We start from the raw sequence: 26811 nt of genomic DNA, 5'->3' as shown, positions 1-26811 counted from the left end.
GTATGTACAGCCGCTCCTTACCTTCACTGAGTTAGTTATGTAACAGAGTCATGGGAAGCTAACTGGGGCCAGAGTCCTCCTGGAAGCCACCTTATTCTGGCAGCCACTTGTAGGAACACACAGCTCAAAGGCATCTCTCTCTCTCTCTCTCTCTCTCTCTCTCTCTCTCTCTCTCTCTCTCTCTCTCTCTCTCTCTCTCTCTCTCTCTCTCTCTCTCTCTCTCTCTCTCTCTCTCTCTCTCTCTCTCTCTCTCTCTCTCTCTCTCTCTCTCTCTCTCTCTCTCTCTCTCTCTCTCTCTCTCTCTCTCTCTCTCTCTCTCTCTCTCTCTCTCTCTCTCTCTCTCGCGTCTGGTACTCTGGTTAATGAGTTGAGAAGGAGAGGTTGACAAGGTGGAAAGACAGAGACCATCCGGGAGACACGCGGCTGTGACCTCACGCAAGCAGGTAAGCAATGTTTGTCTGGCGCAGGTGCTAATATTTGTTCAATGCTAAACCATTTCCTCTGCAGTGGATGTGGCCCTTTTGTCGTCAGCTGGCTCTGTTGTGTGGCTTTGGACACAGGCAGATAATAATGCACTTATCATGTCATCCTCATAGCAAGTCAGACCATTGAAAGTCACGTATCACCCTATGGTCTTTATGGTTGTAAAGTTTAGAAGTATAGGCTGAGGCTCTTCTCAACGTGAAGGGACGTTGGTGCATGCTGCTGGTCATGTGTTTGGGTAGTTGCTACCATACTTGTTTCTTGCAGAGTTGTTTACTTCACGCGTGCTTAACTTATTCAGCGTCAGTTCAAACGATGATTTACAGTGATTTAGATTGTGGGCTTCTATAGCAGTGGTTCTCAACCTGTGGGTCGGGACTCCCAGGGGGGTCGCCACAGGATTTTGCAGATTTTGCAAGCTCACAATAGCAGATCTACAAGCTCACAATGCCTTGCGTTGCGAGGCGTTGTGAGCTTGTAGATCTGCTATTTTCACAATATTTATCTGTGGAACCATGCATGTCAGACTAAGTGCAATGCCTCAACTCCTACAATTCCAAGTACTTGTCAGGGTGGGGGGTCCCCAGTTCAAATAGGATTATTTTTGGGGGTCGCGGTCTGAAAAGGTTGAGAACCACTGTTCTATAGTATAGACCCCTTAACAGACGACGTCACACTGATACGACGTCACACTGATAAGAACCAGTATGCGTGCGCAGGCCGGCACCAAATGAAACCCATTCTGTCAAGTCTCGCTAGGAAGCGCCTCACTAGCCAACACACAAGAGGAGGTTGAATGAACTGAAACCAGCGCACCCCGAAACCATATGTTGGGAATTGATTGCATGAAACAATCACCTGTGCGTCCAATCTCAATGCTGGTAAACAAATAATTGGTCTATACAGGACTATATACTGGAGGCCATATGCTCTCATTGTAAGGATAAAACAATGCATTGCATGTGAATGTGAGTGTGTGCATGTCTACTGTAAATCAGTAGGCGCACTCTTTTTGAACTTCTCTCCCAGTGCAGGCTACATCATGTGCATATAGACACAAATGTGTCTATATGTGTGCACTGATGCATGTGTTCATAATGTACACCAGTACAGTATGTGTCTGTGCAACAGAACTGCCAGTAGACCTCTACGTAACCTGCCTAATGTTCCAATGTTGCTCTGGTCTCTAATCAGCAGCATTTCAGAAGGGGGCTCTTGTGTCCAGTTAGCTGCATGACTTCAGTTTGACAAAAGCTGGCAGAGCCCCATTACGGACTAAACAACTTGCGGATGCACGGAAGTGTATCTCAGCCGCCAGCCCCTCTTCCCTCTTATTTAATGGCCTGCTAAATTCTCTTGAACTACCGAACTGTTCGGCGATAGGCCCGAGCCTGGTCCAAATGGGCTCATCAGAGTGCAACCATAATGGTCCAGTCTTCTGAGACAGAGGGGCCAGTGTGGAGACAGCAGCAGAGAGTGCGTGGGGAAAGAGGGGGGATGAGGTGGTGGAGTCAGGTGCTTTAAATGAAACCCACTGTTGAAGAGAGGATAGCTGCATGTACAGCAGCAAACAACATTTAGCAGTAGTTTAACTAAGTTCTGATGTTTCTTTATAGAAATTAACCATTCACATACAAATATCTGTCTCCCATCTCTGCTCTGACTTATCCTACAGTACAAATGCACACCTCAACAGAATGTTTGGTTTGATTAGATTTTTCTTTTCTTTTCTTTTTTTGACAAAAGAATATAAATCACACATAATGAGATACAGAACAAAGTTATTTCCATTGCTGAGATAAAGGAAAATTGGCTAATTCTCTAAAAGGACAGTAACAGCAGGAATAGGATTCTAAATCCACCCAACCTCAACATTTAAATATGTAGTTTGTAAATCTCTCTGGCCAAGAGAGTCTGCTAAATGCCTAAATTGTAATTGTATAGTAGTAAACAAACAGGCCTGGGGAAACATACTTAAAGGAGTAGGAGATCAAGGCTACAGTAAATGTCATTTTTGAGTAGTTGAACAACTTTGAGAGGGGTGTGTGTGTGTGTGTGTGTGTGTGTGTGTGTGTGTGTGTGTGTGTGTGTGTGTGTGTGTGTGTGTGTGTGTGTGTGTGTGTGTGTGTGTGTTTTAAAGGGTTAACATTATGCATTCCACTTAGAGTTGGGCGTTACTCAGTGTTACGACAAATAATCCTGGATCTGAAAATGTGAGAGATTTTAATCTGCTGTAGCCACCATTTACCCAAAGGGCTCACTGAGGAGTTAAACCCAATACAAAAGACATCTGTTTAACTTTGAAGTCCAAGAGGTTTTGTTCTGAGGGCAGAGCGATATACCACTCATATTATACTTACTGTACTTGATTTATGTTGACTTGGTGCATGCTTTTAAAACAGAAATGTCAAGTCATCATTGCAGGGGAACAAAATAACCTTTGAGCAGAAAATGACACAATTAACATATGACAGCACATTAGCATATGACAAAGAGAAATAATAACGGGCGAACATTAACCACATGAACTATAGTGTCCCTATTATGAGCATGATAATAGGGAATAGATAAAATCATAATAGGCGAACATTAGGCCAAAAGAGCCGAACTACCAGCTCAAAACGCTTCGCAACGAATACTGCAATGCACCACTTTGTGAGATTGTAGATCAGCTAATTTCAGCAAAATGATTTGGTGAGGAAAACACAGCTCAAAAAATGAAGGGGACAAGGATAGACCCCTGGAGAACCGCAGACCGCGGTCAAAAAGTACATAGGGTTTAAAGGAGAAGTTCACCCAAAATAATTACTTATTTTCTGTCAATTACACATCCCATAAAGCCTTTTTTGAGATTTTTTGATGACCAATAATTTGATGACCGCCGGAGTGTATACGGTAGGAAGAGTCTCCTACCAGTAGGAGATCATCTCCTACTGAGCAGCCACCCAGTCATCAAATTATTGGCTTAGGAAAAACAAAAAAAGTACATGCCGTGACGTGTGTAATTGATAGAAAACAAGTAATCTTTTGCTCCTCGGAGCACAGGCCTCCGCCAGGTCAGGTAGGTTATTGTGGCCTCCTGGTGGCACTATAAGAGGCCAATGTGAAAAGGGTGCCATTTCTTCCTAGATCAGATTAGCTGCTCACAGACAGACGGACACACAGACGGACACACAGACGAACGGACGGACACACAGACGAACGGACGGACACACAGACGGACGGACGGACAGACGGACGGACGGACACACATACGGACACACAGACGGACGGACGGACGGACGGACACACAGACGGACGGACGGACGGACGGACGGACGGACGGACAGACAGGGTGCAAAACATAGTTTCTGCCATGCCTTCGGCCTGGCGGAGACAATAAGAGCAGATGTGAAGGAGTAAACAGCAGTAAAAGGCAGTGGGTGGTACATAGTGGGAAGGCGACATGGGTGAACTGCAGGTAGACGACAGGCACCTGTATGCATATTATCACCTCAGCTTTCCATAAAGGGCCAGTGAGGCAATGGACAATTAAAATGTGCACTTATGAATGCGTGTGTGTGTGTGTGTGTGTGTGTGTGTGTGTGTGTGTGTGTGTGTGTGTGTGTGTGTGTGTGTGTGTGTGTGTGTGTGTGTGTGTGTGTGTGTGTGTGTGTGTGTACAGTGTGCAATTTTCCATGTATGTGTGTTTCAACAAGCAGAGTGCGAGAGTGAGATGGGAGAGAGAGAGAAAGAGAGGGGGGGGGGGGGTGAGAGAGGCGGGGGGAGAGGGAGGGAGTGAAAGAGAGAGAGAGAGGGAGAGAGAGAACCTGAGGCAAAGTCCATGTGCAATAAAAGGTAGCTTAGCTCCACCAACACAGATCCTGGCCCATCATTCTCTATCCTCTTCAGTCCAACTCACCCCATTTATACATCAGGTAAGTTCAACAACTTTACTCCCACAAAAGCCATACAATACAACAATGATTATTTCAATATACATTTTTAAGATTTATAAAGCTATATATATATGTCTCTGAATAGGGAATACACATGTGCTGGACTATATTATAGACAATCTTTCTTTGCATGCTGTCTGGACTATAGGGTAATATGCTGTTATGTTTAAGCCATGCGGCATGTTGCAGTGGGTTGAACATTGTGACACCACACCCGCAAAGAGAATATACAGGATGTGACCAGAACGCTGCATCCTGTCATTTAGCAGAAGTGTGAACACACTTTCGTAAAGCTGAGCCTTCACACAGTAAAATCCTCGGTGTCATTTGATCCATTTGTACTTCTGAGAGCGTAACCGATTAAATGTAAGCCTTTGGTTACATTTGTACCAGCAGTGTGAATTTTGTTGACAAAAACCTATGATGGAAAATGTTTGTCGACTACTTTTTTTCCACTGACGAAACCTAAATGAAAACGAAATAACTACCCTATGATGACTACTATGACTAAATATACAGACAATTTTGTCAACAAATAATAGTTGACAAAATTAGTGGACAAGTTTTAGCTTGGCTGCGTGTGGGTGTCAAGCTCCGTAAATAGCCGATCTACACGAAGCTTGAAGATCAGCCATTTTCAGCACGCAACTAAGTATAAATCAGGTATTAAGATGTCATCACGGCCCGCCATAATACATTTTAGTAAATTAAACCAACTGTACATTTAGTCGACTAAACTTTTATGATATTTCATCAACTGAAACTAGACCACTAAAACCTTTCAGGTGACTAAAATGTAACTAAAACTATGGAATTTCATTCAAAAGATGACTAAAACTAAATAAAAATTTGCTGTCAAAATTAACACTGCCTCTCGGAGTTAAATGTACACTGGAGATTTTAGTGTTTAGTCTCTGAGCAAGGGTCTGAATGGAAGGGATTCATAACAGTGTGTATTGGGGTGTACAGTACATCAGGGTCGTCCCTACTCATTATCTCATTATCAGTGTTGTGGAAGCGAAGTTAACAAGTATTGAACAGCTTTTACCAGAGTGAAGCTGTCATGTCCAATACTTACATACCGTAGCATCCCTATTCTGGAGCTAAACAGTCGGCAAAAGATCCACAAGCTCACAAAGCATCACAACACAACGCGTTTGTGAGCTTGCAGATCGGCTATTTTCACCGCAGAGATTTGGTGCAGAAGTGAAGATATTTTGTGTCGAGCGAAAACAGGAGGAGGGCCTCTTGGGAGACTGTATCGTCGACTGGTGATTAAACACTGCAGATTACGCTGAGATCAAAGCAGGGTGTGGTCACTGGCACCACTTCTCTGCAACAAGCTGTGAGATAATGCCATGGATCGTTTGGGTTATATTTTATAGTAAAGACATGAGGCTTCACCTAATTAGCTAAGGATCTGTGACAATGAGATAGAGCTTTATGGTATTACTGCCAAATACAGGTGGACATAAATTATCCAATCTGTTGTTGACACAAGCAAATATTGTTTGAATAAATACCTGTGTGACTGTGTCCTAACGATAAAAGATAATAAAAAATGATTGGGCCAGCTTTTAGTATCAGTGGCCTGTCTCCTAATTGTAGCTGAGAGGTCTACTGATGCTGTTGCTGTTCCTCTCCTGCTCCTGAATCTCCTGATTCAAAATAATTCTGAGGGCTACTTGTGATTCAATAAGGGCCGTTTCAGACTATGGTTTCGGGTGCGCACCCTGGGCCACTTGGCTGATGTTGTGGTAGTGTGAACGTTGCGTATCGTTCCCCGAAACGGATCCCCGTTCCGTTCCCGAAACCACCTCCGGAGGCAGTCTCGGATCCGAATCATGCGTCCTCGGAGACGGTACGCTGCAGTGTGAAAGCAAGCGTACTGTTTGACGGAAGTGGCCCGCTATTTGGAATAGGTGACGGTATATAAACTCGCCAAAAACAGTCAACAAAAAGACGTCGCAGATCAATCCACAGGGTTTCAACCATGGCCGGATCCCGCGGTTTAATTTCATCATTAAATTATAAAATGAACCCGCGGGATGATGCGCTAAAACCCGCAATATTTATATATAAAACATTTTTATTTATTTATATAAAACATTACATACAGAAATAGAATGAGAGCGCGAGATAGAAAGAGAGGCCGTGTCATGGCCATATAATGACAGCAACAATATATATATATATATATATATATATATATATATATATATATATATATATAGTATATCTTGTGGATATCTTGTGGAGTTTCAGCTACTATGCATCCCAGAAATATATAGCTTATAAGGCTTTGTAATTTGAAATTTGTAAGTAAATATAACTCATTTAGATGTAGGCCTACGTAGGTTTATGGTTTCCCATGGACTATAGCCGTTTCACTCATGATGCAATTTCTCTTTCATAACAGATACATACATGTGCCAGATAATCCCCACACAAAGAGAGTAAAAAAAGAGAAGACGTTACTTTATTTAGTAAGACATGAGAAACAGTACATGGAAGTACAATTCACAATACAAGGTTTCAGTCATTCAGTCCGACTTCACTGTATAGGCTAGTTGCCTTTTCATAAATGATATATTTTTGTACTTAAGCTGTCGTGAAAGTTTATAATATTTAGAGAAATGTAAGGTTTCAAATACAAAAGTAGTAGTTGTTGTGAAGGTTAGTAAACTGGACATTTAGACTGAATGTTTCCTGTATCCTCATCTTGCGCAAATGCACACAAGTGTTTCACCAGGTTTTATTTGTGTTGTTTCTCATAAGCGTGCATCCGTTGTCTGTCAACAACACGCGCGCCAACAACACAGCAGTCTGTGCCTTGACTTCTGTGCGCTCAATGCGCTCCTGACTCTCTCCAGAAGGCCGTTCGCCTCCCCAGCGGCAACCCTATATTTATGCGCGACCAGCACAAACATTGTCGCATAGTTGATGACGTCTGTGTCCACTGGCGAAGCACTATGTGCGTGCCGCCACCTATAGGATCGGGGGTATATATGCAAGCGTATTCGGGCGCGTTAGAGACTTGGCCAGTGTGAATGCTGGCCAGCCAAGCGCACTCGGAAACGGAGCGGTCTGGAGTGCGCACCCGAAACCATAGTCTGAAACCGCTGTAAGAGTCATATTGAAACTCAGTTTGTGCTATTCTCCTATACACTGCTGAATGCAACAAAACATAATAATAATACAATGCAACTGTGCAGGCGTAGCAGCTGTGAGAGACCAGGATCAATCAAAATCAAATCAAAAGGCCAATAGGTAGAAATTCACATTAAATCATCATTGAAGTATAGATTTTGATCACTATGTTATAGCTGGGATGGGGTGTGGTGTTGGAGGAGTTCAAAGAGGTAGCGGGGAGCCTGGTAAATACCACATCCCACATCCTCTAACCACAATAAGGCCAACTGAGCTGGTTACAAAGGTTTGTTATATTGCAGTGCACAGTATAAATAATGTAATAAAAAAAAGTCCAAATGGCAGCCGTTCATAAAGCTCATCCTTAAGCCATATGTGGACATTCTTGCATCATTTTAAATTTGTCTGCCTCGGAGGGCAAAACTGAGATAGTGTAATTTCCAAAAGTAATTGAGGGTCATCTTAGCTCCAACCTTTGAACAGGTGTGTGAAATCAATAGGTTATCATTGCAGTGGAGGACTGTCCCCTTCCCACTTCTTATTGCATCCAGGGGAATGACTCAATTACTCCATCAGTAGACCTCTGAACTGTAATTATGAGATACACAGGCATGAGGCCACTGATACTAAAAGCTGGCCCAAGAAAATATTTTAATGGTTAGGACACAGGTATATATTCAAACAACATTTGCTTGTATCAACAACAGAATGGACCATATGCAGGCTACATGTAATACTGTAAAGCTCCCAGGCCCTTAGTTAATTAGGTGAAGACCTGCCCTAATGTTGGTCCAGTCAGTTAATGGTTGTGTACTTTACTTAGGCCTTTTGTTACAGTATGTACCTACAGTCGTACACTGTTGTGGATACCTTATATATACACTGTCTTCTAATTACCATTACACTTAATCATCAGGGAAGTCTGAATGAACAGTAATTTGATGGAAAGCCAGATCATTTTCAAATTGCCTGAAATACAGAGCCAGAAGAGAACATTTATAATTTGTGCTGTTGTTCACTTGAACTAAAATGTAAACTATATACTGTATGTTGTTTCAGCTATACAATTGATACATGCTTTAATACAACTCACTTTTCCATTGGTGATACATTTCCTGCATTGTGGTCAAGCTCAAATCTAAAGATGGATTATGTTGTAATGTTATGGGTTTGGCAAAGGATTTATCATAGTATCACTTGAGCAAGTGTTTCATGTCAGAGCCGCACAGTGTGTCAGTGTGAGCTGAACTTTTTAACTGACGAGTGCTTGCATTCTCCTTTTCAATTTATCATAGTGTATAACATCTTTGTGTTGGGTAGAATCGCAGATTAACTTATAAGTATTATTACTATTATTATTTTGTTGTTGTCGTTATTCCGTTCCCATATTGGATTCATTCATTAACTGCATGTCTTCTATACAATGCTAGGATGCTTTTAGGGTTTTTATTTCTAGCAATGGGTTGTTCTGTGGTCTGACTGACAAAGACACAGACAGAGAACAAACACAACAGAGTACCTTGTATGGTCAGCTGCTTGTATGTCTCCATAGCAGAACATCAGAGCCTCCTCCTTCAGTTCATAATAGTATTACAGTTGATACAATTTCAATTATTGTAATGCTTGATGACTGCTACAGGATTTTACAAAACAGTTATGTTTTTACCTGAACAATCTTAATAGAATGTATTTATTTTTAATGTAAAAATGTATCCTCTTAAGGCTGCCAGGACAGAATATACTGTGGAAGTGTTGCAAATTGGCCATCAGCCTTTCCTGTGTGCAAGGACTGAGGCAATATTCTACAGTTCATTTACAATATCAATTCCAGCAGATTGGCATGATAATAACAGTATGATGAAAAACATTTGGCTTCATTTCTACAGAGATAAAAGCGAACACCATAAAAGTTGCAATCTCTGAAATGGGTCCATCCTGCAAAGGTCACACTGATGCTTTTCAGTGCAATTTCTTAAGATGTATCCACAATAATTTGCACCTTTTGCCCGATCCAGCATTGTTTGAGCACCTGTGCCCTTTTGTGCTCATCAGAACAGATTATATGTCTATAGTATTCTAGTAAGCTTTCTCACATACAGGTTACTACCACGCAATCTGCACAGTTTCTATGTAGCATATGGTGCAGGGCATATTCGTTCTATTCATCATAGTGCTGATTTTATCTGCATAATGTGCAGATATGAGCTATTCTCACCTACATCATTTCCTGTCTTGTTGCAGTCAGTTACAGCCAGTGGTGTGTTCTACAGTGTTACACAATATACGTAGTGTGACCTGCAGAACATTTTCGTAGCCAAGCATAGCCCTCTATACTAACCATTTCATCCATTGAAAACGCGCTAGCGTATCTCCACGACCACGTGCATGTCGTGCAGGGAATGATTATCGTATGCCTCCGAAAAAAACTAGAACACACCACTGGTTACGGCGTAGCAGTATTTCATATTTGCATGATGTTTCTTCACTTTCGTCTTCTCCTTAGGTATCTGAAAATCAAACCATGCCTCCACAGATCAAAGCACAAGTCATAGAGGTCCTGAAGAAAAACACGTCAGGCCTGCGTATATGGAGAATAGAGGTAGGAGCAGCTTGTGGGAGATCAAAGTTGGTTTTGCCATACATTTGAAGGATAAGAATGATACTAATAGCTTTTAATGTCTTTGGCACATTGTTCATCTTGGTCAGGACATGGAAATGGTGCCACTTCCCCAGAAAGTGTATGGGAACTTCTACGAAGGAGACAGCTATATTATTCTTTATGTAAGTACTAAGTAGAACCAAAGACACCTATGAGAGAGAATTGCATAAATGCTAATGACAACGTAAGCCCTGTTTTGCACTTTAAAATGGCACATACAAAATAGCCAATCTACAATTTAATACTGTAGATTGTCTATTTTTGATGATTTTTGCCTATAATTAGTACATGCCCAGAAGATGGGCACCAAGTTGAAAGTAGCACACAATATTTTCCCTATTAAGAGCTACTGTACTTTACGGTGAAGACGTCTTATTTATGAATTCTTCAGTACCAACAACTACTGATTTTGTGATGTCCTTATAATGAACCATTTATTGTACCATTGTACAGACAAACAAACTGCGTGGCACTTTCACCTCTGACATCCACTACTGGTTGGGGAAGTCCAGCTCTCAAGATGAACAGGGTGCGGCTGCTATCTACACCACACTGATGGATGAGGCCCTAGGGGGCGTGGCCGTGCAGCACAGAGAGACTCAGGGCTATGAGAGCGACACCTTCCGCGGATACTTCAAGAAAGGCCTTATGTGAGCAAATGCAATGTACAGCACTATGCACGTAAGCCTAATTTAGACTTTGCTGTATGATGGTTATTTTTGGTGATGCCATCGTATGAATTAGGCGATCCACTCCTAAACACTCATATGTATCTATTATTATTATTAGGACACACTGTCTAGACACTCATATTTATCATTCATAGTGATATTATTAAAACATTATTAATAAAATAATAACTCCTACAGGAAAAAAGAAAAGAAAAGCTTTAATTGTGAGGACAAGTCTCCAAATTGTACACAATAGTGTAGACAAATTTGGAGACTTGTCTTCACAATTAAACTCTTGGGAGATTAAGCAGATTGATAAAAGGCTGTACCATACAGCCTTTTATCCTAATGTGACATGGGAACCCTGGGTTCTGGAATATTTTATATTTTGAAACAAGGTTATCATGACTGTATTATTATATTCAGTAGTTTTTATTCTTTCCCCCAAGGTTTTAATTTACATCTTCCTCTAATCATCGCAATCATGACTATAGAATATGCCGTGGTGCTAGAAAACTGACAAGTATAACAGAAGGAGATTCTGCAGAATCTGCACACTTGGATCAATGCTAGTTTCTTTAATAAAAGCCAAGCTTTCGGTTGGGGTGACTCCCATAAGAGCAGCAAAGCACAAAATAAACACCTTCCTCTAAGCAGGAAATAAGCTTTTCCGGTCTGAAACTCTCACCCCTCATCAACTCTTTTACACTTGTAAGCGTAAAACCTGAAGTTGAGGTTAAGCCTTTCCCAGACTCAGAGTGCTCGGGTGGTGCAGTGGTGAAGTGCCTGCCCACCTCCAAGGAGGTTGTGTGTTCGAATCCACTGAGTGTAAATACAAACACAATTGGCCTGTGTTCAGGGGAGGGAAGCCGGCGGGGAGGGTGGTATTTGTCACTGCACATACGGGCTGGGGCGGCACCTGTCAGCAGGGAGAGTTGGGCGGGAGGAGTAGGACGAAGACTCGTATGTCCTTCCCGTAGGGGCTCCTCACTGGCAGGTGAGTCAGTGGGATACAACAGCAGTGACAACACACAAATGTGTGTGGGGGAGGAATTCATTGGGATAACGAAAGCAACGTCTTTCCCCAGACCATACAGTACATGTCTGATGTGCAAAAAACAAAAATAGAAATACTTAACTTCCCCTTTCAGTATTTTAAGGAAGGACAGCGCAGTTGCGTATACAGATTTATCATCATGTTCCTCTGACATTGTTCCACACAGCTACAAGAAGGGTGGTGTTGCATCTGGAATGAAGCATGTTGAAACCAACACATACGATATCAAACGACTGCTCCACGTCAAGGGCCGGAAGCACGTGGTGGCAGGAGAGGTGAGAGGAAACTGGCTTTATGTCCCCACATACAGTAACTTCCACAAGTTGGGCAAATCTGCTTTGGAAGCAGTGCTTGCAGCACAATGCACGAGTACAAATACACCAATACAACACCATGCATCAGTACAACACTTCACTTACAACTGTAATGCAGAGCATAGTTTGCTGTGTTTTTCCTCTTTTCAAACACCTGACTGCAGGTGGATATGAGCTGGAACAGCTTCAACAAGGGGGATGTCTTCCTGTTAGACCTGGGAAACCTTATTATCCAGTGGAATGGACCTAAAAGTAATCGAATGGAGAGACTCAAGGTACATTAAGCCAGCTAAAACTACATTTGGTGAGCCTTTCTCATCAATCTGTTATCCTCTCACGGTTTTATATCCAGACACTTTTCTTTTTTACACTTTTTCTCCCGGACTAGTCTTTTCGCCAATTCCTGAATTCCCTCCACATTTGTGTAGTCTTATCACTGCTGATCCCTAGCTCTAGTTGGTGTTCAGACTCGTTGATCCTATAGGGATGGTATTGATACCATATGCCTCCTCCGATACACAGAGGAACACCCTATTCCCCATAGGTCAGCACCCCTGCTGACAGGCACCCTTAACCAACTGGTGCAGTGACAAAGAACACCAATTGTGCTCGTATGGAACCGGGCAAAGCAAAGGCATTTTCGTCTCTAATTGAACAAGATTTACTGAGGAGAATCTATATGCTTCAAAAAATATATATTTTAGTTCATCATATATTTTTTCATCAGTTCTTTTGACAATTGAAACGGCAACATAATTTTGTAAAGAAATACAATTTCGAATTTAGTTATCGAACAAAATAATGCAAGATTTCACTAAATGAAGTGCTGCTCATTGTGGTTCTCTTTAGGGAATGACCCTGGCCAAGGACATCCGTGACAGAGAGAGGGGTGGACGGGCGCAGGTGACGGTGGTGGAGGGTGACAATGAGAAGTCAGCAGAGGAGCCAATGAAACTGATGAAACAGTACCTGGGAGAGAGACGGGAAATCAAGGAGACTATTGTCTCTGATGATGAAGTGGACAACAAGCTGAGGACTATTGTCAAGCTCTTCCAGTTAGTGCTTCTCTCTTCTGGGTCATTCACTTCCTCAATTCAGACTAGAATAGAGATGCCAAGTAAATGTCAGTGATGTCACTCACAACTAAGCGACATCTAACATAGGCACTTCTCACTCATGGGGCATTTGAACTGCAAGCATTGTCACATTAAGTGACAATGCTGAAATGTTCCATTTTGAAATTTTGGAACATTTCCTCAGTTCTTCGATGCAGACTCGCTGCAAAGAGGGAGCGAAGGGGGGAAATAGTGCACCATGTCATTGAGAAGGCTGTGGGACACTGGGCTCCTCATTCGTCGGCCATGAATGAGGGCGTTCCTGGGCCCAATGTCCCATGAATCATGGCAGAGAATCACATGAACCGAGGGGATGTGACTGACAGCGAAGGAGAGTGGGCTCAGCCCCATAAAACTATACAGGGCTATGATTGTTTGTGATGTCACTGTACTATCCTTGGTACAGTATATTTACTCTATATACTGTCTAGTGTTAGACTGTAATAGCATTTATTTTACTTCATTTTATGGTTTAATTTTTATTTGATCCTTATCCAGGTAAACTTTATTAACCCGGTTAGGGAAATTCAGGTGGTCAATGTGCAGAACGTACACTAAACAAAACAATCATGAAGCAAGTATGTACACACATTCATCCTCCTAACACACACACACACACACACACACACGCACACACACACTCACTCTCACCCAAAAATGCACACACCCACACAGAGAGAGCATTTCCGAGAACTCTCACTCTAGCGCGCACGCGCACGCACACGCACACGCACACACACACACACACACACACACACACACACACACACACACACACACACACACACACACACACGTACGTGATCGATACTTCAGTGGAATTCTTTTTCGTATCTCTCCACTCTTATCTGTACCTCTTCCTGTGTTTTACATGATTAATATAGGTTTATCTTATTCGAAAATTATGAGTAGTCCTGTTCATCTAGCGTCATATAGGTTTATGTTGCCTTGTGTAAAGATACAATTGCTGTTCCAGTTTTGTTCAGATCTTGTCTAACTTCACTTCATGTGTCCTCTGGACAGCATGTCAGACGCCCAGGGCCACCTGGTGGTTCAGGAGGTGGCAGTGAAGCCCCTGAGACAAGACCTCCTCAGTCATGAGGTTAGTTGTATGATATGGGAAAAAGGGATTGTCAGATTGATTGATTGATGTACTTTAGTAACACATGAGAACATCAGTACGTGGAAGTACAAAACATTCACAATACAAGGTCTACTAAACTGGGAGGCTCATTAAGCACTAAGCTTGTTTAAGATGAGATCCCCATGCACACAAATCATGATGACATATAAGAGACAGACAGATATACACAACTACTATACAGAATGTCATACAATCAGCTTACAGGTTACTGGTATGAAGAGTGAAAAGAAATGTACAAGAGAAAAAGATAAGTCTATTGAAGACTTATTGATTAGTTTGGGTGATGTTTTACTTAGAAGTTAAAGGACAATTTAACTGTGATATAATAGGCCTGTCTGACTGGTGTAGGCTACTTCCTCTAACTCAGAACCAAGCCCATGCCCACCACAGTTCCTGTTTCAACAGTTGCTGAGGTCAACCCATCTATCTTGTGAAACATGTGTGTGGGAAATATAATAATAGAGTGATATGCCTGTGAAAATATAGAATTATGTAAAGGGAAGTACAGCTACATGTAATGAGTCACTGTTAGATTGGTCAACAAATTAGACTGAGACAGTCTCTGAGACAGAGATCGAACTCACTATATATTTATTTTTAATCTCTGACAGGTAACCGCTACTTAGTAAACTAATACTTAGTTGACCAGGGTTGGCTCTATACTCGATCCACTCCCTTTTCCCTACACCAAATGTTTTTCCCAAAAATATCCAATCTACAAGCTCACAACAGGTGTTGAGAGCTTTTAGATCTGCTATTTCACTGGGTACACACAAAAGCCTGTGTAGCCGTCAGCCCGGGTAGATGTTAAAATGACATTAGTGTTTAAAAGTGAAATACCCCTTTAAGTCATTGCCATGCAAAAAAGTGCATCCCATAATAATCCATTTATTTCTCAGGACTGCTATCTTTTGGACCTGGCAGGAAAGAAGATTTTCATCTGGAAAGGAAAGCGGGCCTCCAAGTTTGAGCGCTCTGAGTCACTGGTCAAAGCAGAGGTCATTCTCATCCTTCTTACGTCCTCTATTGCTTTTGATTGCCGTTCATGGTTTTGCTGACCCCTGCTGGTTTACATGTACCACAACACTTGAAAACGACTTTTGGATTCAAAAGTGTATAACTTCCTGTTTGTGATCTTGATGTGGGCTGACTGGGCTCATAACTCTGTTTCTAGTGTAAAAGTAAAATCCTCTTTTCTTTCTGCAGCCCTCTGAATTGTCCCACAAAGAATAATTGCTACTGTGCGCCGTGTTCCACCCATGACAGTTATTTAGTAGGTTATTGATGTTACACAATATAATCCTCAGTGTTCATTTATCCATTTGTAACTCAGAGACTGCACAAATGTAGCCAAATGGACCCGTTACATTTGTAACTCCCGGATTTAAATTAACACTGAGGATTTTACTGTATAAACTGAAATACGGTATCATAACGATCCCATATATTGATTAAACATTGTTTCTGTAGGCGTACAAAAAGGCCAAGAGCTATCCTCCCTCGACATATGTGGAGACAGTGAATGATGGCGCTGAGTCAGCTGTGTTCAAGCAACTCTTCCAGAACTGGACCGTCAAGAACCAGACAGTGGGACTGGGGTCCATGAACAGCCCTGGGAAAATTGGTGAGCGGTGTCAAAAATAATGACATTTAATTTATTACCCATTTATTACCCTGCACATTGCAAACAAACAAAGACACAACTGTTACAGTTTTACAGGAACAACCCCTGCACAGTCAAATCCTGAGTGGATCAGATATCATCAGTATGCAAAAACAATAAAGTCTGCAAACTGGACCATGCCAGCTCCAACGTTTCCTTGGTGAACTCGAAGAAAATGAGCACTCCTTTTTCAATCTGACTGGTTTTCCAATCATACAGTGACATATACATATGGTGCATGATATATATGGTGTGTGGTTAAAATATCAGTGGGATGAAGCAGTTAAATAGCAGCAGATGTATAACAGATCCTGTAAGGTGCATGATTTCAAGGAAAAAATCTATCAAATGAGGTAGATAAAAAGCAGCAGATACTCTATAACAGTATAGTAGTATATACAGTAGTGTATAGTAATACACACTCTGCATTACAAATGGATAAATTAGCACTGAGGATTTTACTGTGTGTATTGTTTATTGGACTGCTTCCTCTTGTTATTCCAGTAATTTAGGAATCGGTCAGTAGTTTTAAGAATTAGGCTATGAACTATTACATTATGTGTCTTGTGTTGATGTGCAGCTAAAGTGGAGCAGATCAAGTTTGATGCCACCTCTATGCACGCAAGGCCTGATCTAGCTGCTCAGCAGATGATGGTGGATGATGGGACAGGAGAGGTTGAGGTCAGGACACATTTTAACCACATGAACCCTAGTGTCCTTATTCTGGGCATGTATATATGTATACATATAAAAAAACGTATTTCTATGGATTATGTCCATCTCTCTAAACAGGTATGGCGGATACAGAACAATGAGATGGTTCCTGTAGAGAGGAAGTATCTGGGACATTTCTATGGTGGAGACTGTTATCTCATCCTCTACAAATACCAAGTCAACAACAGGAAGCACTGCATGATCTACATTTGGCAGGTCAGAGATATTTGTTTTTACTAATACTCACAAGGCTACGGAGGGTTTAAAGAAACTAAGTCCTGACTTGAAGATATGTGTGTGTGGCATGAATTAAAAAAATAATTTAAAAAAATCGTAAAGTTTTGTGATATTAATTTAAACAGACAACACAGAAATGAATGTATCCACTCCACGCTATAGGGTCGGCATGCAAGTACAGCCGAGCTCACTGCCTCTGCTTTACAAGCCATCATTCTGGACCAGCAGTACAATGGAGAACCTGTGCAGGTCCGTGTACCCATGGGGAAAGAACCACTACACCTCATGGCTATATTCAAAGGAAAGATGATCATTTATGAGGTAAATACAGCTATAGTTCACTTGAGAAGTAATTCAAAAGGAACACTGTTTTCATTAAAGCTACAGATCTTTTCTTCTGAATTAACAGGAAGGGAGCCCTGGACATAGCCAGTCTGCCCTGCATCTCTTCCAAGTGCGTGGCACAAATGAGTTCAACACCCGTGCCATCGAGGTACCTGCGCGGTCTTCCTCCCTCAATTCCAACGATGTCTTTGTGCTCAGCACTGACACCTGCTGCTATCTGTGGTATGGAAAGGTAAATCATTGTTTAACCTCTTTAACCTCATTTACAGATGAATTAATACCGCATGACACGACGTGTCATGCGGTATTAATTTTGGCGGCTAATTCACTCATTTCTATCCTTGATCGTGTTGGTCTAGTTTTAGTCGACGAAAACTCAAAAGGTTTTTGTATAGTTATTGTTGATTAAAAGGTTAAAAGGTTCTAGTCCAGTTTGAGCGACTAATTAGTTTTAGTCAAAATAAATAAATTAAACCAATACAGGTATTGGATTTAAGATATGACAGTGGCAACAGTATTATCATAAAATATATCACATATAGAACATTCTAATTATGGGATAACACTACGACTAGCCTATTACCACATCATCATTTTCACAACATACTGCATGTTCAGATAATAGAATTAGCCTATGAACAAACAAAGTAAACGAAAAACATCTTAATAGCTTATTAACCATTGGTGCCCTGTATTTTTTGCCTTCTGATTTTTCTAAGCAATGGTCAAAATGATAATGTACCTATACTGTCCTGTACTGTACTGGACGCAAACACAGTTTCCTTGGGGAACGTACAGCTGTTTTTATATAGCTTTATGACAGCAACAGAATAAATAAAAAACAGAGAGCGAGAAAGAAAGAAAGAAAGAAATAATGGCCATGAGGAATAGGCCTACATAGACAGAGGTGTTGCCACCAAGCAAGTCATGAACCAATACAGCCACCCTGTCACAGATCACAACATTCAACATCAGCCACAACACAGCAGACATACTGTAGATCCACCAGTCTTCAATTCAGCTGTTATGTCAAAGCCCAAAACCTCTACCGTGAACTTAAAAGTAAACTCACACATATTTGAAGTGACCAAGAGCCACATGCACAACCTACTGTTCCCTATTACAACTCACTACCTTCAACGTAGTGACACAGACACAACACACACTGTAGATTCACATCAGCATTCAATTCCAGAGCCAGAAACAGTCACTGAACATGTTTCATTGCCACCCAGTCATTGGGTCCCACAATGACAGCAATAGTAGGACAGCTACTAATCACATTAGTATACACACAGCATACAACACAAGCAGCAGCAGCAAAAAGAAAAAAAAAGGTTCCTACCTGCCGTCTTTTACTTATCAGTTGTGTAGGTGATGATGGCCAGGGTCAAACTTTGAAACCCAGGGATAGAGAGATAGAGCCACCCTCTCTCTAGTTCATCTCCAGATGAGCCACCGATACTCGATACATTTGGCTAGCTCGCCAGTACTTCCCTGGCCTGCTGGGATCTCCCGGTGTCAATGGCTACAACACCCCTGCCAGGATGCCAAACTCCTCACTGTTGCCGTTCTGGGCTCATCACCTTGGCTCTGGTACTTCTTCTTCTTTCATGTATCATCATCACATGTCCAGCTCAATGTCGTGCAGCTACTCCCTCATCTCAGGTCCCACAGCAAAGAGACCTAATACAGGGGACAGGTGGTGATTGATTGATTGACATTTTATTTTTTATTGGGCAAAAGAATGTAAAACAACAGTTACATCTATAATACTTTTGTCTAAAAGGTCCGACCAAAAAAGTCCTTGCGGACTTGTTTCCGTTGGGGTCCTTGAATTAATAATGATGACAATAAAAATGATTATATGGTCGGCTGTCTCCTGGGTCCAAGATGCAGCTGTGACAACGTATGGGCCCAGCTGACTCCCACTCCTGCTTCCAGGATGCAGCCATGCCATGCCTTTGTAGACAGGTCCTCAGGGATAGAACTGAGCATTTCTTGTTAATGGCAGTATCAACCTTTTTGGCATGTGGGCTTTTACACATGGCTGGGGCACAGTATTCGGCGGCAGCGAAGACAAGGGCTTGTGTGGAGATTCGTACTTCATAGTACCTGCTCTTGTACCCGTGTACATAGCTCCTATGGTCCGGGGTAGGTTGGGAGGAACACCATAAGCCCAGGAGTATAATACATACATGTATAATGTGTCCCGTCACAACATATACAGTATTCCAGAGCCAGGTACAGTTACTGAACATGATTCATTGCCAGACAGTCAATGGGACCGGCGTAAAGTTAGTTTTATATTGGATTAGTTCACAGATATTCAACCACAGAGGTACTCAGGGCCTCAACAAAGTACTTTATTTGTATTTTCAATTGCTTCTAAACCAAATGAGATATTGACGCTTAAAGGACAACTTTGTTTTTTTACAACCAAGGTTTATGTTTTAGATTGTAATTAAAGTAAATAAAAGATGTAATGTACTGCTTTCTATAGTGTTAGCAATTTTCGCGATCTTTTTTACAGTGGGCGGGGGCATTCTGTCCGGTGCCTATATATGTCTTTTTTTACTCAATAACCTGGCGTTTTCTTTATTATTATTTACAGTAGCTCTTCTAGCCCCCAATAACTCACATTTGGCCATCAAAGACCACAGGACCTTTTTTATTGTGTAAAAAAGGCATATTTAGCCACCGGACAGAATGCCCCCGCCCACTGAAAAAAGATTGTGAAAATTGCTAAAACTATAGAAAGCAGTAAATGACAAATACAAATAACACTCATCTTTTATTTACTTTAATTACAAGCCAAAATATAAACCTTGGTTGTAAAAAACTAAATTTGTCCTTTAACAAACTACATTGTGCAGGGGGATGTATGTGAGCACACCCTTTAGATTTCTCATCAAATATTTTGAATATTTTACATGAAAATAGTATTTTTTACATTTGACGTTTTTATTACTGTAAATTGTGTAATAATTACTGCCATAACGGTAGGACTCCACTTACAAAAGAAAGTGATAATGCCTAGATTGAGCAGAGTACTTGTTATATAGCCTACAGAAGACAACATTGCTTTATCCTGAGTAGTCTTTGTGAAAGTGACATTACACACAATTCAGCTCTGTTGCATGTAGCCTAGATGTTAACTCACCTGGAGAATGCACTCAGTTGGAAATAAAACACCAATGTCACAACAAGTCTTTCAAACTGTCACACTCACAACTTTGCTCAACTTCCATGAGGTTTAAGGTTGCATTACAAGTTCTTTATTTCACTGTTTTACTTCCGAATATAATGGAGCTTGTTGTCAACCACCTGTGTGTCTGTATGTTTGCACTGCAGCAGGTGTGGGGGGAGGGCGGGGGATGGGGTAAATGGGCGGGGAAACCAGAGGACTTAAAGCACTGTTTCCCAAACAGTGGGTCGGGACCCATGTTTGGGTCGCAGACCAATTTTTAGGGGTCGCGAGTAAATATCCCCTTTTCGTGTATTCCATTTTTTTTAAAGGGAAAAGATTACAAAATGTAAAAAATATGTATTTTTTTTCTACAGCAATTAAATTAATTCCAACATGATTCAAAAGTATTGCATGAATAAAATAAAATAAACCAAATAATTTCCATAAATTAATAATAATTTTAAAAAAAAAGTTTCTTGCAGCTTTTGTGATCTCGAGCTAAAAAGGTTCCCTAAGCCTGCTTAGGGAATGTCTACCAACCTGCCTTGAACCTATCTGTAGCTCTGGTCCATGGCGTTAGAAGGAGTTAATGGACCAAAACTAGCCTTTCTGGCAATAACACATTATTTTGTAGTAGTACAGTTTTATTTCGTTTCAATTTGAGGACAGTGAAACTTTACACTCATTCAGCATGTCAAACAATCTTTTAATTATGAACTAAGATAAGCAACTCTGTGTCATTCACTTCTCTAATTACTCTTCTTCTCTAAGTACAGGTCAGAGGTGATTTTTTTTGTTTAGCTTGCATTGTATTTCAAGTCAACATAAACACACCATCTTACCTGATTAAAAAAACGTGCTTGTGTGATTACTTTTGAATACAGTTTGAAATGACTTACTGGATCTCTTCTCCACTAGTCCCTGTCCCTCCCTAATATTTTAGTCTAGTTTTTATTTAGTTTTCGTCAGTGAAAAAGGGTAGTCGGCAAACATTTTTCGTCATAGTTTTAGTTGAAGAAATTAACACTGGTATCATGCAGCGAAAATAGCCGATCTACAAGCTCACAACACATCACATTGTGTTGTGAGCTTGTATATCATCCATCTATTTAAATATAAAATGTAACTTTTTTTTAACCTTTCTTAAATTAATGATATTATATGACATGACATTTAATTGAAACAATGCTGAGCCATGTTTAAGGCCATCCAAATGATCAAGGTTTTAACATCGTAGCTGTATGGCACTGTTCACATGCAGGGCTGCAGTGGTGATGAACGTGAGATGGGTAAAACCTTGGCAGACATCATCTCCAGGAGGGAGAAACGGGTCATTGCAGAGGGACAGGAGCCTGCTCACTTCTGGGTCAATCTGGAAGGCAAGATGCAGTACGCCAACAGCAAGAGGTAGGCCTATACTGTAGCAGGCATGAATGCAGGAATGCATTCAAAATGCTTTACAATCAGCGGATGCTGACTTGACACGCTTGTTGTGTATTATTGAGCAATAAAAAAGGAAAATCTAAATCTCAAATCTCAAATAGAAGCCTGATAATCAATTTTTCCCGGCCTTGAGCTTTATGCCAAAGGATAACTTTAGATGTCCCCCAAGGGCCCAGTGTAAAATATGATTTAATTATTACAAGTTATATCAGTGACCAATGTTGTGCAAACCGGCTCTAGTTTGAAACATATGCGGAGGCACCACGCACAAATGCAAAGATCAAAAAGAGTATTATAAATAACTATGGAATAATGTGTACACATGAGTTATCAGCGGTGTGTGCTGCCATGTGTGGATGAGTCACGGGTGTGGAGAGATGGTGTGGTAAAGTGTAAAAAACTAAAGAAAAAACAGAATTGTGCACATGAGAAACAAGCTATAGCCGGGCCGGAGCACAATAGAGAAACACCCACAGGTGCATGAATTTGCTCTGAAGACCCACTCCTGCTCTGTCTACCCAGAGCGATGGAAAGGAAGATTGACGTCAACCAAATTCCAAAATGCCTGATTCATGTTAGACCTCATGTTAAACTTAAATGATAATTGATTCAGATGTAATGATAATATACAATCTGATTCTTTAAACATCTTACCCTTTAAAAGTGCATCACAAACTATCTGTTTTGCTGCAACTCTACTGTACTGCTAATGTCCAGGAACCTTATAGGCTCCACGTACAGCTCACCACTGGTCACAATGCACAATTATGTACTGTAAGTAGCAGCACCTTAACTGCTGAAGCCCTATTTCCGATCTACAAGCTCTCAACGGTGCATTGTGAGCTTGTACATTGGCTAATTTCGCTATTTTAAAGAAAACACTTAAATGAAATAGGGAGGCCATGCTGAAAGAGTTTAACCACCCCCAATGTCCTCCTCACCAGTCTACAGGAGGAGCATAACAACATCACCGCGAGGCTGTTCGAGTGCTCCAACCAGACGGGACGCTTCCTGGCCACAGAGATCACCAACTTTGACCAGGAAGACATGGATGAGGATGACATCATGCTGTTAGACATCTGGGATATGGTCAGTACCTGTGATAGATAATAAACATGTGTATGTACATCAGTGGTTCTCAAACTTTTTCGTGCCAAGGACCCCCACATTGATATACATTTGGCCACGGACCCCCAGAAGAGAAGATTTATATTTAAAAGAATGCAAAATTATTCAATATTTTTCATATTTTCCGATATTTTTCTAAATATTTTCATAAATAGTATATGTGCAAGCTCGCTGCACGGCACGAAGTGACGTGCTGTGAGCTTGTAGATCTGCTATTTTTGAATAGCCAACGTATAAATGGATAAAGTGGTTAAAATGATTGTGATGCTATGTTAAATATTTTGCTGGGGACCCCCTGGAACCCCCCCCCCCCCCAAGGACTCCTGGGGGTCCCTGGACCCCACTTTGAGAACCAATACTGTACATTACATATGTTGGTTGTTGATGTACTTGGTAGGCTCTTCGTCAAAAATAGCAGATCTACAAGCGCAATGCGATGCATCGTTGACGAACATTCCCCCCCAGAATAGGGATGCCGGAGTTCAAGTGGTTAAAAACTCACAATTTTCTCATTGTGTTCTTCAGGTGTTCCTGTGGGTAGGCAAAGGTTCTAATGTAAAGGAGAAAGAGGCGGCGATTACAACCGCAGAGGAGTACCTACGCTCCCACCCTGGCGGTCGTGACATGGGCACCCCCATTGTTCTGGTCAAACAGGGCTTTGAGCCCCCTACCTTCACTGGGTGGTTCCATGCCTGGGACACCCAAAAGTGGCATGTATGGAGCTATTTTTCAGGAAGATATTTTACATCCCTCCTCGAGTCTAAATAATTAGTTTGGAGAAATGTTTTAAACTTTATTTGCAACTTAACCACTTAATAGCTCATCTGCAAGCTCACAACAAGATCTGTTATTTTCGCAGAATGTTCACCTATTTGTTGCCAAATATTCAACTATTTTCGCTGAATGTTTGTCTATTTTCAGCTATTATGACATGCCCAGAATAGGGATGCTAGGTAGTTTTCATGTTTATCAAACGAAAAATGTATCTGAGAGTAAACTTGACTTTTATTTCACCAGGGCTCAAAATCCTATGAGGAGTTGAAGTCTGAGCTCGGAGATGCCACCGACATGATCAAGATCACTGTGGTGAGGCTTAAAAATAATCAAGCTACATCACTCTTCTTTTTTTTAGGCAATCATTATAATACAAAAGATATTTATTACACACACAGATGAACAACACAGTGATACATTAATGGCTTCAACATTGAGTCAGGTTTTCTTTCCTTGCAGAAAAGCCTGCCACAATATGTAGCCTCTTTTCTGTCTCACCAAAATAATACTTATGTATATAGACTGTAAAAGACCCCGCCTCACAAATCTTTGGATGTACAGATGCAATTTTAATTTATTTACTACTAGTTCTATAAATAGCTGTGCTAACTGTACACCATTGTTGATATATGCTATTTATTATTATACACTACTGTACATAACCCTGTTGATACTGTATGTCGCTACAGGACAGGAGCAAGGGTCCTCCACAGAGCACTAAAGGAGTTGTTAACATGCTGGCCCCTTCTCGTCTGCCCACCGTCGCTGCAAAGAAGTTGCTCAACCTCCTGCCCGAAGAACTGCCAGAAGGAGTTGACCCAACAAGGAAAGAGGTGACCCCAGGGATCAATTCTTGTAACCACTTGAACCCTAGCGTCCCTATTTTAGGACAAACACTCAAAATACAAGCTCACAACGTGTTGCGTTGCTTGCAATATGTTCTGAGCTTGTAGATCGGCTATTTCCGGCAAAGAGATTGGTGTAGTAGAGTGAACACAGGAGCGGCCTAGTATGGATATTAAGTGGTTAAAGCCTTAAATAACTGATTTCCACGTGCACGATGCCTCACATTGTTGCCTTGAAAGTCAGGTATTTTCAGCGATTGACACCGTTGTGCGACTTAGTATACTTTAGGCTTAACTCATGTTATATGGAACCAGCGCCTATTTGTTTTTTGTAGTGTATAGTTTATGGGTCTTGGGAGCTTTGTTGACAGAAGTTGTCAAGTTACTAGGGCTGGGAAATATATCGATATTGTGATATTAGTCTGGGATTTCTTATGATTTCGGACATAAGTGTCTTTTCCTGGTTTCAATCACTTAAGGTGTATATTATACATTCAATGTTGCTGATCAACAAGCTCACAATGTGTTGCATCATGACACATGAGCTTGTAGATTTGATATTGTCACTATTTTTTACATTACATTACGGCTGCAAATTATACAACATTATCATCGCAGTATCGATATCGATAAAATCATGATATTAGATTGTATCCACGGTGTATCGCCTAGAACTACAAGTTAACCTGTTCTTGCTTAACCTGCATGCATAACAATTTACAAACAAGTTCCTCCAAGATGAGACAGCATGCATCTATTCTACGCACACATACTTTATGCTCACAATTATGAGACTTACTGTATCTCATGCCAGAAATACATACAATATATTTATAAATGTGACTTGACAATTTGGCCTTGTCTGACTCCCCTGATTGCAGGAGTACCTGTCCAATGAGGAGTTTGCACTCATTCTCGGTGTTTCTCGACTTGACTTCTACTCTATGCCAGCCTGGAAGCAACAGAATATGAAGAAAGACAACGGCCTGTTCTAAGAGGGATAACACCATGGGAACCACTTTGACTGTTTAAATTGTGACTTTTTGTGCTATTATAAACGGGCAGCTTAAATACACAGAAGACACTTTAGAGGGAACTGATAATTCATGTACAGTAGTGCATGCTGTCAACTAAACAGAACACGTACAGTAGGTAACAGAGTTTTGAATGGAAAGTATGGAATATCTAAGTTCATAGATTTGTCTTGTTCATTTCTATTTGCTTTCACAATTCTGTGAACCTAGGTTCTAGGGTCCCTAGGGTGAACATTAAAAAATAATATAGGAGATGATAGAAAAAATATGCGATCTACAAGCTCACAACAACACGTTGTGTTGCACCACGTTGTGAGCTTGTAGATTGTAGACGCCAATTTTCTACAACAATATTTGGTGTAGAGAGGAATAAAAGGAGAGGGTTTAGCATAGACCTCTGGGGTACTCCGGTAAACAAAGTATATAGGTTTTTCTTTTTTTATAGGGTCATTGTGGAATTAAAACAAACACTACAAGTACTGTTGTAAACACATTCTGTTCTGAATTCAGTGGAGATACATCCATTTGAATATTCTAGCTGTTAATATCGAAGATTATTTGGTTGACATTATAAAGAAATCACTTATATAGAGTCTAGAATTATAGTTGCCTTATAAATTGGTGTTATGTTTAAAATTATGTTTTATTTAGATGTTGCTATATTTCATGGAAAGGGATTTTAAATAGAGATATTTAATTTGCTGTATACTTATGTAATGAATAAAGTTTATGTGCATATCACATTTGAATTGCCTACCACTTGTTCTTGTGTTGATGTATGAACTTGCCTATAGCTTTGACGTTGCATTACATTCTTATGTACAATAATAACAATAATAAGGGTAATAATAATAATAATAATAATAATAATAATAATAATAATAATAATAGTTGTGGTGTAGGTGGT

At 40.8% G+C, this 26811-nt stretch overlaps 1 protein-coding gene across 2 annotated transcripts; it reads left to right on the top strand.

Moving 5' to 3' along the window:
• Positions 1-340: 340 nt before the first annotated feature.
• Positions 341-26576, top strand: vil1 (villin 1). Of its 2 annotated transcripts, none has more exons than XM_084084903.1 (20): positions 341-443; positions 10075-10170; positions 10278-10352; positions 10684-10880; positions 12125-12233; positions 12437-12547; positions 13122-13327; positions 14411-14489; positions 15431-15529; positions 16002-16155; positions 16775-16875; positions 16987-17124; positions 17308-17466; positions 17555-17722; positions 21942-22087; positions 23068-23212; positions 23777-23965; positions 24269-24337; positions 24715-24858; positions 25752-26576. In XM_084084903.1, exons 2-20 carry the CDS (start codon positions 10093-10095, stop codon positions 25863-25865), a joined length of 2481 nt encoding a protein of 826 aa, XP_083941029.1. In that variant the 5' UTR covers positions 341-443; positions 10075-10092; the 3' UTR covers positions 25866-26576. The 2 variants fall into 2 exon arrangements, with proteins under 2 accessions (XP_083941029.1, XP_083941030.1); XM_084084904.1 differs by lacking the exon at positions 341-443 and adding an exon at positions 4293-4400.
• The last annotated feature ends 235 nt before the right edge of the window (positions 26577-26811 follow it).

This window comes from Gymnoscopelus microlampas (assembly GCF_963454915.1).
Source record: "Gymnoscopelus microlampas genome assembly, chromosome: 17".
Lineage (NCBI taxonomy): Eukaryota > Metazoa > Chordata > Actinopteri > Myctophiformes > Myctophidae > Gymnoscopelus > Gymnoscopelus microlampas.
The sequence above is the reverse complement of the archived record's forward strand: the minus strand, read 5'-3'. Positions and strand labels throughout refer to the sequence as shown.

Excerpts from the sequence above, each read along its gene's own strand:
- vil1 (XM_084084903.1), top strand. The coding sequence starts at position 10,093 with ATGCCTCCACAGATCAAAGCACAAGTCATAGAGGTCCTGAAGAAAAAC. Across the intron at positions 17,467-17,554 it reads GAAAGATGATCATTTATGAG|GAAGGGAGCCCTGGACATAG; the intron begins GTAAATACAGCT and ends CTGAATTAACAG. Across the intron at positions 17,723-21,941 it reads GCTATCTGTGGTATGGAAAG|GGCTGCAGTGGTGATGAACG; the intron begins GTAAATCATTGT and ends GTTCACATGCAG.